Raw genomic sequence first — 18,686 nt, forward strand, 5'->3', positions numbered from 1 at the left:
GTGATTTTATAAACATACAACATGCACTGAAAGTATTGCTAAGGTAGGAAAACTGGTTACACAAACAGAAGATTTCAAAAATATACAATACTCACCAAATAATAAGTTATATTAAGTGACAAAAGGAATGAAAGAACTCCTAAATCTCAGATAAAGTGAAAATTTACAGTGTATTCAAAATATCAGAGGCATCATTTTCTCTTCCCAATTGACTCATTTATGAATCAAGCAAACAAAAACATAGTTCTCTTTTATAAACCCTTCAAACTAGCCCAGGTACCAGTCTCTAATACTTCAAAATTAGTTCCACTTTTTGATTTGCCATATTGCTAAAACTGTTTAAGTTATATGGCAAAATATGCTTGACCAGGTGATGACATTTACTATAAGCTCCACTCAAATAATTTATACTGATCCAAAACCACCACAAAATTCAAGAGAACCCAAACACATCACATAAATGCAAACATTTAAATTCTTGTGTTACAGAGCATTGTCCAAAAAGGATCACACTCATTAGGAAAAATTGATTTGAATTCCCCAAAAAGTAGCTATCACACAAACCCAAGTGTGTTTGACACCAGATCCCGTTTTTAAACCTCAGCTGCAGGCCTAGGAGCACAAGACACCAGGGTGTGTTGTGAAGGTACCAATTTCAGTGCCTGTACGCCCACACATGTTTCAGAGACAGCTGCTGCCAGGGAATTCCTTGGCACACCTTCCTCCTCTGGGATAAAAAAGCCTGACCCACTTGCCTAGGGGATGATACTTCCCAACACTGTAAAATTTAATAAGGAGCAGTGTTCTTGTAGGCCTGCCAGGATCTAGCACTTGTGCACTTGGGAACTGAACTCATTCTCCTGCATCTTCTCCTGACTGGTCCTGTGGTTATTTGTCATTAACAGAACGGCTCTTCCCCAGCAATGTCAACTTTGCATTAGGCACTTTCACCACATGTCAAAGCCTTGACAGCCTCATGCCTTTCTTTTTACATAGGATTTTCTTGTTCTCCAGCTCTGAGCTTTGCTCTCTTTGAGGCAGGGAATTCTCATCAATGTGCTCAGCATCTGCTGGGAGGGAACAAAGGGACAGCCAGGGTCACCTCAGCTGTGTCCACTGACTGGCCAAGAGGTGGGTGGAACAAAGGGCAACACAGGAAATTTCAGCTGAACACAAATGGTTTTTACTGTGAGGGTGCTCAAACACTGGCACTGGCTGCCCTGGGAGGATGTGGAGTCTCCATGGGTGGAGACCATCAAAACCTGACTGGACACAGCCTGGACACGAGGCTCTGGGTGAGCCTGCCACAGGGCTTGGGCAGGATGGTTTCCCTTCCAACTCAGCTGTTCTGTGATCTGTGAGCAGCAGACAGGAGGAAATCAGGAGACAACTAAAAGCCATCAGCATGATTACCTCCCACAGCCAGGAACAGCTCAGCATCAGCATCAGCTCAAATAACTGAGGTTCAGAACACTCAAAGTGACTGAGAGGCTGGGATAGGTAAAATCTCATTAAACCAAAACACACACACAATCCCTCTGGAAATCATGAATTATTTTAAAGACTTTTCCTGCTTTTAGCACACACAAACCCCTCTGAAATACATGACAAGCTGTAAAGTGTCAACAGCCACACATTTCACAGCTCACTCTGGCAGGACAGCTGAGGCAGGCAGATGCCAGAGCCCAACAGCCACGAAACAGGAATGGCAGGCTTCACTCCACCTCCTTCAGCTTTCCACTGGGACCTGAGCTTTTCTGTCCCCATCTGGGAACAGAAGATATGCTCTATTTATGTACATCTCAAAAAAATCCCCAAACCACCACCACAAGAAAGGAAAGGAAAACCAAACCACAGAAAACCAAACAGCCAAAACCCCATAAACAATCTCCACCCCTAATGAGTGGCAGTTCTAAATACCAAAGACACATTAGCAGCATCAGCAAAGCCCTGATGCTTCAGTTTCCCCTAAAGCCCATCAATTAAGAGTACATATGCATGACTTCAAGGCTTTTGAGGTATAGTAAGAAGTGAAGATTACAAGGTAATTTAAAAGACAGCTGAATTTCAGAATGTGGAGGAAATTAGATTCTACAAACATTGTACTTTAATTTGTGAGCCTCAAACACTATTTCTAAAAAGCCTGGCTGTTCTTTTTTCATTTTTTAAGCCCCCAGACAGTAAGTCAAGTTACTTTTTTCTACAGTTCTTCATACACTGGTATGGAATTTCTGTGCTGCTCACACAGCCAGATGCAACCTGCCTACACTGTAAGGAAAGCAGAAATGCAGCTGCCTCTCTATAGCAAGTTATTTGTTCTATACCTCGTATCAAGGGTATTTTTAATGGAAAATCTCTCCCAAACAAATCTGTTTATATATAATTTGAGCCAGTACTTTTAGGCACAAAATGTCAATGATTCTTCTTAATTTCACTGTTTGGTTTTTTTTCATGAAGTACATTTTGTGCTTTGTTCAAGGCAAGACACTTTCTTTACCACTATTACAGCCGTACTAAGACATAAGAAAAAATGCTTTAAAGCCACTGACGGGAGAGATAACCAGTATGGCAGCTTTTATTCCCCAGCACGTGCAAAACACCCTCTGACAAGATAAAAAACCAAAAAGCAGCTTTATTAGCTTCTGATTTAACAAAGACCCTGCTCATTCAACAATTTCATCAAGTCTGACAGATTATATTATGGGATAGCTAAAATGTACAGACCTGTGCATCAGAGGGGATTACAAAGGGATGAGCAGTGGGAGGGTGCAGGGCTCCCTCCCTGGGGCTGAAGGACTGGTACTCCCAGGGTGTGGCTGGGGCAGGGCCTGGAGCCCCAGTGGCCACTGGGCAGCACCATCAAAGCCTATTCATGCTCCCAGGACCCTGCTCACACCCATCACACTGGCCTATCTTGAGCCACCAAAGAAAGACACTGCTCACTTCACCCAGGCCTTTAATCTGACAACTGCACTCTGGCAGCTCACAGACCTTTCATGGCTCACACATTTATAAATGCTGGCTTCAGTCCAGACCAGCTACATCATCATGAAAATAATTACTCTCCACAGTTACACAGTGACCTAGACAGCAGGATTGTAATTGCAACCATCTTCCTACAATTCACACTGAAGACTTTTAACTTAAAGAATATGGCAGTAAGAGGTAATCAAGCCATCAGGTCAGGGAAAAACAAAAATGGGAGTTCTGCAAAAACTTTCATCTCTGCTGCACACCTACCCTTCAGAATTATTCATATGGCAATTTTCAAGCACATTACAAATGAAATTCAATGAAAAATAAACCAAACAGCAGCCATGCACCACAGATGATCTAAAGACTGATGCAGACTGAGCTGAAACAAGCAGCAGTCAGATGTAGAGAAGAGATGGTGCAAACACTGCATTAGGTACCACCAACCTGACCATAAGAGAAGATTCTGGGAATGAAAGAAACCCTTGAATAGTTTCACACCAGATGTAATTTGCATTCTGTTCTCTTACCTGATCTGCTGCAATGAAATGGGTGTTTTAATTTGCTGATAATAATCAGGGTACTTTTTCTTGGAGGGCAAGTGGAAAAAGGGTTCAGAGATGAGCTGGCCCTGGTTATTACGGCAACTTCTCACTGTGTCATAAAGCTGGTACAGAGGATTGGAGGTGTCCATGAAGGAGGTGATGCTCTCAGCCTCAGACTCTCCCTCTTCATAACGAGCAGCAGCTGCACAGGGAGAAAAGAAAAACAGGAAACTCAGCAGGACAACTCAGAGTGGGTGCTTTGGTTGATAAAGGTGTAAAGCAGAAGGAGAGGAAAGCCCTCTCTGGCAGTCAGATTCACACCTCAGAAAATGACACATCTAATGAGCCTCAAGCTGACAAAAACAAAAAGCACTTTCTTGCAATCCTTTAGACAATATTAATCACAGCTCAATACAAAATTGTGAAGCTTAACAGAAAAAATTGATACTAAAGCCTGATGATGCTCCTCTAATATATACAGAAAATGAAGAAGAAATAAATGTTTTACAGTGATTATGTAATAAGCCTACAAAATTCATAGTAAGTATTTAAAAATTTCATAGCAAACTTTTCTGGTTATCTTGTTTCAGGATTAGGATGAATGAAAGAAAAGCTATGGAGAGCTAACACTTACTGCAGATAAAATTAGGAGAAACATTACATGAACAACAGAAATACACCAAGAAGGAGAAAATACTGGTACTGGAAACAGGATGGGAAGCAATAAATGGCCAATCCTTCTACACTTCCAAGTCACATGAACAGTGCACTTTGTACCTTGCAGACAGACATAACATAAAATCTCCATGGCTTTGCACATGCTAGAGTTAAATTATTCACCCCTTTTCCCCTCTGAGTCTGCAGGACAGCCTGGCAGATGACACACTGTCATTCAGCTGTACAGCTCTCTAACACCAGGTTACCAGCTGGCATTTCCATAACTGTTCAGAGGAGGCTGCCACAGCTTCAAGCTCTCTATCCACCTTCAGTGAAGTCACACAGAAATAGTGACAAAGCCAGGGGACACTCAGACTGTAACAGCACATGGTGTCATTGCTCCCTGCAGCCTGACACCAGATCTACATCAGTGTGTGGGACCTGCCAGGGTCAGAAGCAAAGCTAAAACACAACCAGGCATCAGCAGATGTGCAAACATGCACTGAGGATGTGCATTACTGATTGGGGAGACACCCAAAATTATCCTAATGGTGCCAATCAGCATCACTTAATGACCAGCATCTACTACACCACAGCCAGCACAGCAGGAGCTGGACAGAATAACTCAGGTAGAAACAAACCAGTGGAGCTACCACTGAAATCAGGTGAAGCTTCAAAAATAGATTATGGTTTAGTTTACTCAATCAGTTTGGTGTGTTTACTCAAATTGTTCAGTTCTGAGTACTCCACCAAAAGTAAGAAACAAACTGAAAAAGTAACGAAACTTGTTTCTATGAAAGAGAAAACACAAAGGGACCAAGTATTTGCTGTTCTCTGCTGTGTGTGAGCAGCAACAAAACAGTTCAACACCCTAAATAAGAAATGTACTTTCTCTGTGTTCAAAGTAGGCGCTCCCTAAAAAGAAATCTAAGTAAATTAGATATTATTTAGTGATTTAAAAGTGTACTAAAATGAAAGGATTTATGTATTATAGTTTTACTGTATTTATATTTATATAATATAGAGCTATAAAGAAATACAGAGATACATTATATATATAAATATATAACTATATTTACATAATATACAGTTATAAATAAAATAAATATACAGCTACATTTCCATTATGATGTGCCTGTTCTTTAAAAGTGATATGTAAACATAATATATTCTTACATATCTAGAAAATTATTCTGATCTCCTAATATGAAACCTGCTCTATTGAGAGCCAAAGAAGATGTATTACTCAGACTAGAAGACAGAAAAATTCTTCTTTTTTCAATAATAATATTTTTGCTCTAATAGAGCAAATAATCTGATGCAAGACTGCACTTTCTTTAATGTGCAGCAGCACCAGGTCCCATATCCCCAGCAAGCACTGGCAGAGGAGAGGGACAGGCAGTGCTTTTGTGCTGTTACCACAACTACAGTTTGCAGATACCACTAAAAACCCCACTGTCCCCTCTGTGGTCCCAGAGCACCCAAACAACAATGAAAGCTCCATGTCCAACTGAAGATGGTTGCCAGTAAAACCAAAAGCAGCACCCAATCTTAAACCATCTCTAAATGAGACGGGAAAAACAAAACAGCCTTGTTTACAAAATTAAGTACATGCAAGTAATACATAATGACCACCTATGCCTGCCTCTGTAGACTTATAATGAGGAGCAAGGGAGCTGCTGAAGCTGCTCCCAACTTTTACACTGGGGCTGGAAATGTTCTACAAGCTCCACCACAGCAAACATCATCTGCAGCTGTCAGGATAAACTCTCAGTTGGAAACTGATATTGTTCATTGCTTAGGCAACAGCTACAACCAAAGAAGATCATAAAGATTCAGCTCTCTGTTTCAAGGAGAGAGTTCTATTAATGTTCAGCCATGCAGCCCTGTTCTCATTTATTTTAACAAGCATTAGAGGAATGAAAAAAAACGAGACAGCAGAGCAATTAATAAAAATACCACTTGGTTTAAAGAAAAGCCCTTGTCACCCAGAGACTGACAGCACAGGGCTGTCCAAGTAGTACACTGGAAGCACAGAAAATCCTAGGGGGTGACAGGTCTGCCAAAAGAAATAACATTGCCTCTTAGCTGAATGCAATAAAGACAGGAGAGCTTCAACAGCAGCAAGGCAAAAGCCTCACACACAGAGAGAGGCCTTTAAAAAAATTACAATAATGTCCATAGCAAAGGTGGCACCTGAAAGTGGTTCAACCAGTTCAAGAATTTAAATCACTAAAACATAAAAAGCTGCATGTTTTTACAGCACTGCAACTTGAAAAAATAACAGCTAACAAACAAGCAAAACCCAGCTAATAAATACTCCCCACACCTCCCAGAAAACTGCTCTGAAACAGTAACTGAACTCTGAGCTAACCAGGAATCAAAATGCTTTTGCTTACAGCAAGAGCTAAAATCCAAAAAATTCTACATATCCATCCAGTAGAAAACTGTCCAGAGTACACCTCAATTACCAGGTAAGAAATAAATGTCCCAATAACACATATTGAACAGATGCATCTTTCAACATCAATGAAGAAATAATGTAAACAAAAAATTAAACAAAGAAACAATTCCAGCACTACCAATCTCTTTTGCTGCATGGAGCACCCAACGTCTTCTCCAGTATCTCCTCTTCTGTTCCATTTCAGAAGGAATAAAACCAAGGAACAGCTCCCTAAAGCTTGGGTAAATATACTTAAAACACACAGAAAATTCAAAGTATGCCAGCAAGTTTGGCCTGCCCTATCTCACTAGCTGTAAGAGTCAAAGGAATAACACACTGAGTACAAAATATTTTTGAAATAAATGTATCTGAGTTTATCAGGAGCGCTACAGATTTGGTCATTGTGAACATTTTAATGAAAGGAATTAGAGAAACTGCATTTCAGCTCCTACCAGCCAAAGCTGCATCCTCATCGCTCTCTGATCCATATTGCAGTGCCATGGTTATTGCTGATAAACGATCCCCTTGGGCTGATCTTTTGTTACTAGGAAAGAGAAAAAGTAAAGGAATTTTAAAAATGAAAAATTAAAAAAAAAGAGAAAATTATAATAAAAAAAAAGGAAAGGGTTATCACATTAACCATTAACAGCCACCCAGAGTGTGTGAGGAAACAAGTCATGACTCCATAAGTAGGAACACAGCTGTGACTAAAGAAGGCCAGAGCCTTTAACAGGAGAAATTCTTACCAAGCCATGAGTCTGCCTCTATTTTATGAGCTGGTCCATCCAACATAGTCAGAAAACTGAGCTCCAACCTACTACCTTCTGTCCTGTTTTGTATACTTGAATATTTGATTAATTGCAAGAGAAAGGGAATGATAAGAAGTCTCTCCCAATTAATAACTTTGTTATTTGATCCTGTTTTATTGGCATTTGTCTACAGGAAAGAATTCAACACACTAAAAGCTGTATATTCTATCTCCTCCCATTCCCTCATCCCCACCTCTGGCATTTTCAGCACACACAGTGTCTGCACATGAAGCAGCCTCCTATGCTAGGTGGATTAAACTGGCATCCACACTGGCTACAGTCTCATCTGGACTTCTCCAGCATCCCTCTCTTTTGTCCCAAACCTGGGGCACAGCATTTCATACCACACTACATAAGCCATGCCTGACATTCTCTGCCTTTTTACAAGATCAGCTCTTTAGGCACCTCCAGAAATCCTCTTTAGGCACCTCAGCCTTGTCCTGCAGGGGCCAAATGAAGACTGGATAAAAGCAGATGAGCTGAGGGCATGCCTGGGCCCTACACTCTCCTGTACATCCTTTCCTGCCTTTTGATACAAACACACAGATATCATTTCCTTAGTGTGTGGGCCATCCCTCTAAAATATCCACTGAGTTCCTTGAGTCCATGACTCTGGGTTCCCTCTGTCCCTGCAGCCCTGCAGGGCAGCAGTGCTGGTGCTGGGCTCTGCCTGATGAAGCCATTTCTGCTTTTGTCCTTGCTGTGCTTTGCCTCTTTTCACCAAAAAGGCTTCATTCACCTGGCTCATTGTTATTGCAGCACCACTGACAGGGTGTGCAAGGCCACACCTGGATCATGAGCACATCCACTTGGAGTACCTCCTCCCAAAGGACCCTGGAGCTGAAATTCACCTTCCCACTGCCAGGGCAGATCCACCTGGGCCACTCCAGCCTCAGCACCCTGAGCCAGCCTGGCTGCTGTGCTGCTGATCAGTGGCCCAGCCCTTGGGTCCATGAGCATGAGGCACTTTCACAACCAGGCTCTGAGCCTGAGCAGCAGCATCCAGGCACAGCTGAGCAGCCCAGGTGGTTTTATCCCTGTGCTGCAGTGTCAGCTGCTGTAGCCAGTATGGACTGCACACACCTCCCAGTCAGCAATAACCACACTATCAATGTCTTATCAGCATTCATCTCATCCTAATCCAAAGCCCAGCACCACAGCAGGGATGAGGAAGAAAATCAAACAAAATTCAGCATTTCCATAGGATGAGGACCCAGCTTTTCCTCCAAGGGCACAATTTACTTACCGATAATATTTGTTAGAAGAATTTCTCTCATCCCCAACACTGCCTTTACCCTGTGAGGAAGGACCTGTCAGCTTGGAAGCAGCCAAATTTGATGCAGTCCTTAAGGCAGGAGAGGCAAGCCAAGGAAAGGGGGGGAGGAAAAAAAACAGGCCCACCTTAAACCCATGAAAAGATGCAGCAAGAAAAAAAAGCTTTTTACAGAATCACTTTGATAGATCAGCCAAAAAGTTCAGAGACAGATGTTTGGAAGCTAAAAGAAAAGTGAGATCCTTTCAGTGCTCCAGCATTTATGTGGATGTTGTTTATAAAGTCAGAGGAAAGTAACGTTCAGCTCAAGCATTGATAGCTGTACACACAGCTCAGCCTAAATAGCAGTGAAAGCAGCCAACAAAATGTTCCTTAGCATCCAGATAAAGCCAATCACACAGGTCCAGTCATGTTTTATCAACAATTAAAGTCACTGTCAGGTTGGCTGAGAGTGCATATTATCAAACAATTCAATTCTGTCACTTTAAGGGAGGACAGTTAAATGCACCCACACCCACAAAGAGCAGTTTAGGATGGCAAAGGAGACAATAAGCTCTAAAATAAAAACCATTATTTTTGACACAGGGGCAACATATAAAGCTTAGGTCAGTAGCATTATGATGATTTGAGTTTGAGCCATCAATGACAAAGAACAACAGATGCAAATTCAGAAGAAAAATACAGGAAATGCACTTGAAGTGAACTTATGAGGGAGTTTTACCCAAATCAGCAATAGGTAAAGAACTCCCCTTTAACACAATTAAACATTTAGGAATTTAAATAAGAATAATGATTCTGTGAAGCAGATTCTTGAGAAAGAAACAAACAAACAAAAAAGAATGGTTAAACAGAAAAAGCAACCAGTGAAATACACAATAGCAGGTGAAAGGTTTGGTTTTCATGGCACTTCTCTTATCCCAATTCTTTCTGCATTCAGCCCAGTATTATTGTAGCCTGCTTCAGGAATTATTTTTCCCCCCAAGTTAGAGAAACAAAGAAGGGAGCTGTCAATGATTCTGACAGATTACTTCAGGATTTGAAGGTCTGTTGAGAACACAATACACAAGAGAACAGCTAGAATAAGGCAGCTGAGAAGTGGAAATGGGCTGGCAGTGCAAGAGAGGAATTCAGCTAACAAATATCAGTGTGATTTATCTGTCATCCCTTCTTACACAATCAGATTTTAAAGAAAAAACATTGAGCCTTAGAAATAAATAGGACACACACCCTGACATGCTGAGCTTCATCAATGGCCAACACAGTGACAAAAATAAAATACAATCACAATTTAAATAGAAAACCTCTGTGCTTCTGTGTAATTCTAGTTACTGCAAAGCAAACACACATGTATGTGTCTGCAGAATCCAAATCTTCTGGCACTACACATGCTTTTATGAAGGAAAATTATTCACCTCGGTGTCAGAAATTACTCCTTAAGGAGTATTTCTGCTTTTTATTTTTATATGCTCCAACAATGATTCACCCAACCATGGGAAGAATGCTGATGCTGAACAAACCAACCAAAAAATCCACTTCTCAAAACACCAAGCAGTAAAAAATCAACCAGGCAACTTCCACTTCTTTCACACAATAATCCTAGGCAAGACTTTTAATACTGACACCATATACACAGAAAAAATGAAACTACCTTTCAGTTAAGTAAGGCATGACAGTGTTTCCAGTTGTACCATACAAATCTTGGCAGGAAATGACAAGAGCACCAAATATCAGTAAACAGCTCCAATAGATAAAGAGATTCCACCTTGTAAATTTTCAAACTCCTTGAATTGCTTGCAGGACACTGCTTAGTTTTTTTGAGATAAATGACACAGCTCACACTGGCAAATAATATCTAAACCTACTCTTGAGTGTTGCTCATAAATAAAATGTTTACATGAGAAGAAATTTAATTGCATTTCAGCTAAGAAACATTTATAATTACTGCATCACTTCTCTGTACACTATGGATTTTCACAGGAAGAAAATGCTGTTTCCTAAGTAAAATCACCCCATGAAACAAATAGAGCTATCAACTTTCATCAAGTGTTTTATACCTGCATATTCAGGGCCAAATCTCTGCTTCACTGATTAATAAATCTGGATCTTCAGGTTCCTGTGCCTCTCTTCATAGCTAAAATTGCTTTTCAAACATGAATGGATTTCCCTCTGAGTATCTTTTGACCAAGGTTTTGTTCCTATGTTTCTGCCCCTACCTGTGAGCCCTTTGGTTTCAGTTCCTAACAAGGTTCAAGAATATCCAGCACTTTTCAATAAAACAAAGCATCTTGTTCCTCACTATTCCTTTTCTGTATTAACTTACAAACATGTGGTGGAAATTTGCCATAACTTATTAAACATCCACTGACAGTATTTTTCATAATCAAGTACATCACAAAAATATTTCACCATAGAAGTATTTCAACGAAAAAAGCTTTCTTTCAAAAACTATTTTAACCAATGTACAACTTATAAAACACTAATATAAGTTTTCAAGCCATTATTTCCCACTATACTCTCCACAGCACAATTAAGGGAATGTCAATAGAGGTTTTCATATGAGATTATAGAATTTGCAGTACCTCATTCGGAGACTCGACTTGGCCAACTCACTGTGCTCAATCTCAGCCTTTTTCATATTAAATATCTTTTTAATTGCATTTGCATCCTGTCAATGAAAAGATTTTTTTTGTTTAATGTTGAAAGTGAATAATATTGTTATCAGATATATCCAGCTATCTAAAACAAAAATTAAGGTGTTTTTACATTTAGATATTAAACAATTTTGCATAAGAAATGAAGCATGGAACAAAGTCTGCCTGAAATACTCCCACACAGTATTTTTACAGTGCTTGAAAAAAATGAATAGAAGACCTGAGCAGCTTCAGGCTCATTTTTTGTCATTGTTGCACCCCAATTCTACTAAAAGCAATATAAAAAAGAAAAACCCACTAAAAGCTATTTAAAAAAAATGCAATCAGGGTCTTGAGAGCCTTATGTTCAAGACTTATTTAAGGATCAACCAACATAGAGAGTAGTCAAGAAAATCTGAACTCAAATCACACTATGAACAACTGAAACTAACCTTGAAGACTTGGGATCCAGGCTCATTGTAGGTTTTGGCATTCTTTGCCAGAAGATCTATGTCCTTGGCCATGGCATGAATGCTTTTATAAGTTCCATTCTATACAACAAGAAGCAGAACTGGTTAAAGTGGCAAACTTCAGACAGCATGAGAACTAAGCCAATAGTGAAAAGCAAAGGAAGTCATATTCAATAAAGGGAATGTGCATAGAAAAGCAACTTTCTGTAAAGACAATAGATAAGTATCTGCAAAAAGTAATCAAAGACAGTGGCACACATATATGCTAAGTCTTTATAAAGCTCATGAATGCTAAGATTGAAAAAATGCTGACTAGATCATACTATCTCTACTTTGAAGAGTTCTGACAAAATGCTGGTTTAACTTTATTCTCTAGTTCAATCAGTGTCCCATCCCTACTATACAAAATGCTAGAATTACAGAACAGTATTTCAAATTACTGGAGAAGTAAGATGAAAAATGCATCAGTACAAAACATCTATTTATAGCACTAGAACAGAAGTAGGTGATGATAATGCACAACCAAGCCTCAGTACTCCAATGTTTTACATGAGCAGCACTTGTCAAGGAACTGCTTTAAGCCATTAAACATCAAGGAACCCGAGATACTCTGGCTCAAAGCCAGCACTCCACAGCTCACAATGCCTGATCTTCCACACAGCTTCTTCTGCAGCACTAACCCAGCACAGAACATTGAATCACCACAATGTGCAGGTTTTTTAATAGCAGAGGGAAAACAAACTGACACCATAAATCCTGACTTCTAACAATTCTGGAATGCTTAATGTTAAAAAAGGCTGTACCCTGACACATGAATATGTTCATACCTGTATCCTCTGGGCAATGGTTTTAAGATCTATGGGTTCCTTTATTATTGCATAATAATCTGGATATTGCTGGAAGACAGAAATAATTTATGTATTACTATAAACAGTCACAAATGTTTTGTTCTAACAGCTCACAGAATGAGCCATTAGATGAACTGAAGGCAAGAACAGTGTAAGCCTCAAATAAGGCGAATACAAGGATTCATCAATAAACTGACACAAGGGACCAGTTCTGATTGAAAATCAAATCCATGGTGATGGTTCTCAGAATATTTATTCTGCTGATTAAAACTTTCACCACAAAAACAGAACACCACTGTTCTGAAACAGAGCAATACAAACAGGTACAGGTGAGGTACCACTGACGAGGCAGAAACAGAGAACTGCACCCTGAGCATGGCCATCAGAGCCTGTAACATCAGTTATAGAAATGTCCAGGCTTCCAATTTAGCACACAACCCACAATACTAAAATACTCACCACTTTAGAAGGAAGTTTCTGAAACAGTTCACTTATGAGTCGTCCTGAGGGGTTTGTGGCAACAGCTATAGCATCAAGAAGCTGTTCCAGAATTTCCTTCAGGTAACCTGGAGATGACTAATGTAAGAAACAAAAATTACAGAAAGTTTTAACAGCAGCCAGAGTGGAGGGCTTCAAGCTGTGCTGAAATACAGGAACTTGCACTTCAAAGGCAGAAAAAAATCAGCTACAAAATACAGATGCAACTTTTGAAGACAAATTGTTTGTGCAGGTAAAAGTACACTAAAAAACTCTAATTTCAGCTTTACACTGCAGACTGTCAGACACATATCACAGTTACTGAAAATGTGCATCCCAACATCACAAAAACCAGTTTAGCCAAATTTCCCCTCATAACACTCCAGGAACAGCTGCACTGACTGAATGGGGGACCTGCTGATAACTGATGCCATTAGACATGAATCTTGCTTGCAGCAAACCTCAGTGTTGGCATGAACTCAAGCACACTTCATATTATTGCAACTAAACCAGAGCCATGCTTTACCCATATCAGAAACCCTCACAGCCTTTTTTTGCTAGGCAAAAGTGAAACACACATCCAATGCTGTGAAGTGATTAACTAATAAATTTGCATAAGAAATACCCTTTGGGGCATAATTTAACAAGGGAAATGTTACTCAATGAATTTCACCCTCTCAGAGTCAGCTGACATCCACAGTTATAGCCTTCCCCTTCTGCAGCTGTCATGCCCACACTTACTAATTCAGAATTTGCTTGATTGTCATGTCCTTCCTCATCATCATCATCATCCTCAGCATCACCTTTCTGAACAAATTCATTTTTTGTGCGCAAATACAGCTCCCACAGTTTGCAGGCAGCTTTATATTCAGGAGAATCTGGCTGCAAAAACAAATCAAATATTCCAGTCAAAATTCAGGGCATTCTCATCTGAGAGAAATTTGTAAGTTATCAGCTGAAAGTTATTAAATATGAGTAATAGAAAACTTGGGAAATTACTGCTTCATTTGTTCTTTGACAGAGGAGTTAAGAATCACACTAAACATTAGAAAATACAACCTGTATCACCCAAAAGCATCCAAGTCTTCCAGAAAACTTTGCAATAAAACTAGCTGGGTTGAGGCTTGGACAAACCAACTAGATCAGTCTGGAGAAATCACTGGCTTTTGTTGAAGTACACCACCAGCATTTAAAACAGATTAAATTTCAGTATGCCAGAAATCTGATTTAAGCCAATACTGCTGTCATTGCGTGGCACTTGAAAATGAACTTCTGTAGAAGAATGCCAATAAATATCTTTGAAAGCATTGCAATGGTTTACTCAGCATTAACTGGGAAATTCCAAAGAACCTGACAACATCCTACCACCTGGGTACACCTCTGGATACATCTTTTAGAAGAGGTAGAAGCATTAGTTAGAAAATTGACTTTTAAAAATACAGAGCTGGTAGTGGCAGACAAGCACGTGCCTATTACCCACTACACAGAACAAAGAGAGCTTTTCCACCCATGTATTTTTCCTTCCCTTTCCTCTGTCATTTAGGCTCTATTTCAGGTATTCCTGCTGATAATATCACCTTATTACTGCTGATTGCATTCTTCTCACTTCACTCTCTCAACCTCTGACAGCTTGTAATACAAATGAGAAACCAACATGAGAACTGTTCTTAATCTTGCCTTATTAGGCTTAAATATTCTTAGCACATTAGACCAGAGGTTGTTTATGAAGAGCAGATTTTTTAAGGGTATCCTGCTCCACAAATCTGCTTCCTTCTGTATTAATACAAGATGCTCAGGAGTGAGAGACTTGACCAGAAATACAAAAAAAAAAACCCAAAGGCTGCTGTTCTGCTGGAGCACTGCCAATAAAACATCTGCTGGAATAAAGACCTTGACAATCAATCACTGTCCCTGGTTTGCCCATGCCATGGAGCTGCCTGGGGAAGGTAAAAGGTGAAAAGAAGAAGAGGTTAAGTTTGTGTGCCACAGCTCCACAATTCTCTGGAAATGCCAACATTCCTTCATCCTGGAATAATGGATACCTATTTTAGTCTAATGTGAGATGTCTATGACACAGTTAAATTTTGAGCCCACAATTCTATAGGCAAAGGCAGCACACATTCTGTAAAACCCCAATCATTCTCTTCTGCCACCAACCCATTAATGTTGGGGTTTTCACACTGAGTGCCTTGCAAAGCTCCAGGAGTACAAAATGGATTTGGAAATCCTTGTGCTTTTCCTCCTGGAAGCAGAATGTGCAAATGCATTAAGCCATAAATCTGATTGTTGTCAAGAAGCTACTACACACACACACACAAGTGAAACAAACACTGCCTTTCTGGATGTCACCTGGCTACCCCAGCTGGGTTATTCAGAAGGAATTCATTTGGATCATCTCCAAAGTCAAAGATATGTGAAAGGCAATATTAGCAGGTTTAGATTTGCTGTATCATCTCATTCACCACATACAATTTCACTGGTTTATGGATTTAACATAGCCTTTCATTAAACAAGATTAATCCAATTTTTTCCCCAATTCCTTCTATAAAACCCATTAGTATCCACAATAAAACACACACCCAGTCTGGGGAAATCACCACGGGGATGTCTTGATGACATTACATTCACATCTATCATCACTGACCATGACAGTCAATGTGTTTTTTCATTTTTTTAAGTGGCAAATGGAAGAGAAAGATTCAACACTCCTATCATAAGCTTGCTGTTAGCATAAACTTTTCCTTCTGGGAAGGAAAAAAAAAAGAAATTTTTCTCCATTTCAAAGGTGGAGAGGGTGTTGTAAAATGAGAAGGCTTTGACAGAGGAATATTTTTCTCATTTTATATCTCCATTTTTGCTTTTGACCTCTTTTGGAAAACTACATGAAGATCATCCCCACATTATTTTATGATTTGCCACAGAAAAATTGTTATAGCAGGGCATTTTAGAAAAATACAGTCAACATTATGGAAATTTATGCAAATAACTGCAATATGTGCTGTTCTCTTACCAATAATATTTCAGCCTAAATTGAAGAGGTTTTAGCCAAACCAAGGCAGAATTTGAACATCTCTACTCCTTTTACAATGGATTTGAGCCTTTAGTTTGCTCACCTTATAGTAAGCCTTTGCATTGTTAAAGAGAAGCTGGAAATCAGCAGTCAGCACATTCACATCATCATATTCCTCCATCTTCAGCTTTTGTTGGATTTTCATTAAATCAATTGGCTGAGAAACCACTTCATAATAATCTGGCTGATTTCTGTTGCAATGACAAAAACAGGCATCATGTTCCAAGCAGTAAAACCCAAACCACAGAACTAAAACTTGTGCATGTTTATGACTAAATAAACCAAAGAAAGTTCCAATACATTTCTTTTACAGGTAAAAGATGTGGGCAGTGCTCTATCAATCAGCTCACTTCATGTATGTTCTGTTACTGTCCTCAATTTTCTGAGTAAAGAGAAAATTCAGCCTCTTACTTAGCTACTGCATTTTCAAGGGTCACTTTTATTAACCCTCCAAAGCTGTGTCCTTAGTATTACATCCCACCACTTGTACAGAATATCTTACAATCAAAGGCACGGATGTTTTAAGCAGGTATTACAAATTAATTCAGTGTATCCTTTTTTTTTCCTGAAGAAGAGCACCAATGTAATCACATCCCATTGAATAATTACATCAAACACTGATGTGAAATGATGACAAATGTAGCTTATTTTTCACAAATTATTGCTGAAGTATTTATCAATTTCCACTTCTCCCTGATTAAATCTCAGGTTCAAGGTTTAACCAGACCTGTGGCCTTACCTTCTCTTGGGTGCCCTGATGAAGAGCTCACAAAGGAGCCTGCCCTGCTCATCTTTGTAGTCTCTGATGGTGTTGTAGAGCTCATGGCAGACAGCAATCTGAAAGGCAAGAACAATGAAACAAGGAAAAGGGAGAGAATTTTAAGGAGGTAACAAACAAAAGCCTGCTTACAAAGGGAAGGACAAGCTGCCAATCCACAGCATGCTCTAAAGCAGAAGTGAGAAGCAACTGGAGCACCTCACACTTTAGCAGGATACCTGACAAGTGTGCCAGGTACTGCAGGATCCCCATTTATTTTTTGAACACAGGGAGCTTTATTTCAATACTAATTCTAAGTAAAATACCCAACATGTAAATTAATTCGCTGCAATTTTCTCCAAGCTACAGGCATCTACAATAACAACAGGGGTTCTTCTGCCCTGCAGTTAATTAACATTAGACTGCTCATGCAAAGGCATAGCAGAGGCATTGTACACTTCAGCAATCACTGCCTGTGCTATTCCCCACTCATCCCTCTGCATTTGCTATGCAGACACAGCTCTCTACTTCTGCACATTATGATTTCAGCTCATTCTCCAATATCCTTCCATCTGCTAAAATCATCAGCAAAAAGAGAAAAGCAGCAAAAACAAAACGGCAAAGAAAAACATGAAAGTGGTGAGCCAGGACCAAGGCAAAGCCAAAGCTGAATGAGGTCTTAAACAGAACTCAGCCAAGGCAGGAACAGATTCAGGACCAGTGTACATGTGCTAGATATGGTCATTAATTTTACAGTCCAGCATATTCCACACAGGGATACAATATCCCCAAGAAAAAAGGTGCCATCAGTAAGAAGGTACTAACAGGATCTACAGTTGGGAGGTTGGAAAGTCTCCTCCTCTTCCTGCTTGGGCCTGGTACATTGGTGGAGTGATGGGCGTCGTCGAAGTCTCCGCCGCTGACGCTGCTGGAAGGAGAGGTAGCTCTTCGCCTCTTGGAACCCATGGAATCCAACTTCTTCTATAATGAACAGAAACCTTCTTAAAGCCCTGGCATTGCATCCAAACCCTCTGCTCAGAGCTAGCAAAGCTTCTGAGGATACATTTGCCAAATGCTACAGGTCAGTGAAGCCATTTCTGTAAACTCCAACTTGGTGGAAAATCCCAAGAGTAAAGGGAAATCAAAATGCTCCTACAGTTTTACAGTCACCAATGACAGCAAGGCCAGAAACCCCCAAGCTCACACTGAAGTAGCAACTCTTCACAGAATATATTCTTAAACTCCACATTTTCATACCCCATCACATGCACAACAACTAAGCAAGAACCACTGTTTTCAACAAGAAAGCTGTCCAGAGACACATGCTCAGTCCTGGTGTAAAAACACTTCATTCCATGTCAAACTAAAAAACCATGAAAAACAGACCAACAAAGAAAAAAAACAACCAACCAAAACAAATTACAAATGAAAAGGCCCACAGAATACCTTGTGTTACAGTCAAGTGAAAAGAAGGTCTGGATCACCGTGGGACCTCCTACTCCCACTTTATGTGTGGGATGAATGGCTCAACCATGGAGAAGCAGGGAAAGCCCCTCCTCTTTTGGCCATAGTTTTGCATTTACCAACACAAGCAGTGACAAATGAATAACCACCATCCAACAACTATGGTAATTTATGGAACAAGTTGTTGGCTCTTTCCCAACTTCCAGTGAAAGCATCAGAAAAGTTGGGGGTTTTTTATTTGGGGCTATCTCAAAGGCTGAGGACAGAACA

The 18,686-nt window shown here is 39.9% G+C and overlaps 1 protein-coding gene across 4 annotated transcripts in view; it reads right to left on the reverse strand.

Moving 5' to 3' along the window:
• PBRM1 (polybromo 1) overlaps positions 1-18,686 on the reverse strand; it is a 57,566-nt gene that overhangs the window by 36,090 nt on the left and 2,790 nt on the right. For all 4 annotated transcript variants that reach the window (XM_066558440.1, XM_066558439.1, XM_066558438.1 and 1 more), the window contains 11 exons: positions 17,778-17,933; positions 16,935-17,032; positions 16,239-16,386; positions 13,867-14,007; positions 13,108-13,224; positions 12,628-12,696; positions 11,783-11,881; positions 11,280-11,365; positions 8,674-8,772; positions 7,071-7,162; positions 3,504-3,720 (listed from right to left, as the gene is read on the reverse strand). In XM_066558440.1, coding sequence (XP_066414537.1) covers positions 3,504-3,720; positions 7,071-7,162; positions 8,674-8,772; positions 11,280-11,365; positions 11,783-11,881; positions 12,628-12,696; positions 13,108-13,224; positions 13,867-14,007; positions 16,239-16,386; positions 16,935-17,032; positions 17,778-17,933 — 1,322 coding nt within the window. The remainder of the gene's footprint in view (positions 1-3,503; positions 3,721-7,070; positions 7,163-8,673; positions 8,773-11,279; positions 11,366-11,782; positions 11,882-12,627; positions 12,697-13,107; positions 13,225-13,866; positions 14,008-16,238; positions 16,387-16,934; positions 17,033-17,777; positions 17,934-18,686) is intronic.

Source organism: Molothrus aeneus, chromosome 12, assembly GCF_037042795.1.
Source record: "Molothrus aeneus isolate 106 chromosome 12, BPBGC_Maene_1.0, whole genome shotgun sequence".
In the NCBI taxonomy this organism is placed as follows: Eukaryota; Metazoa; Chordata; class Aves; order Passeriformes; family Icteridae; genus Molothrus; species Molothrus aeneus.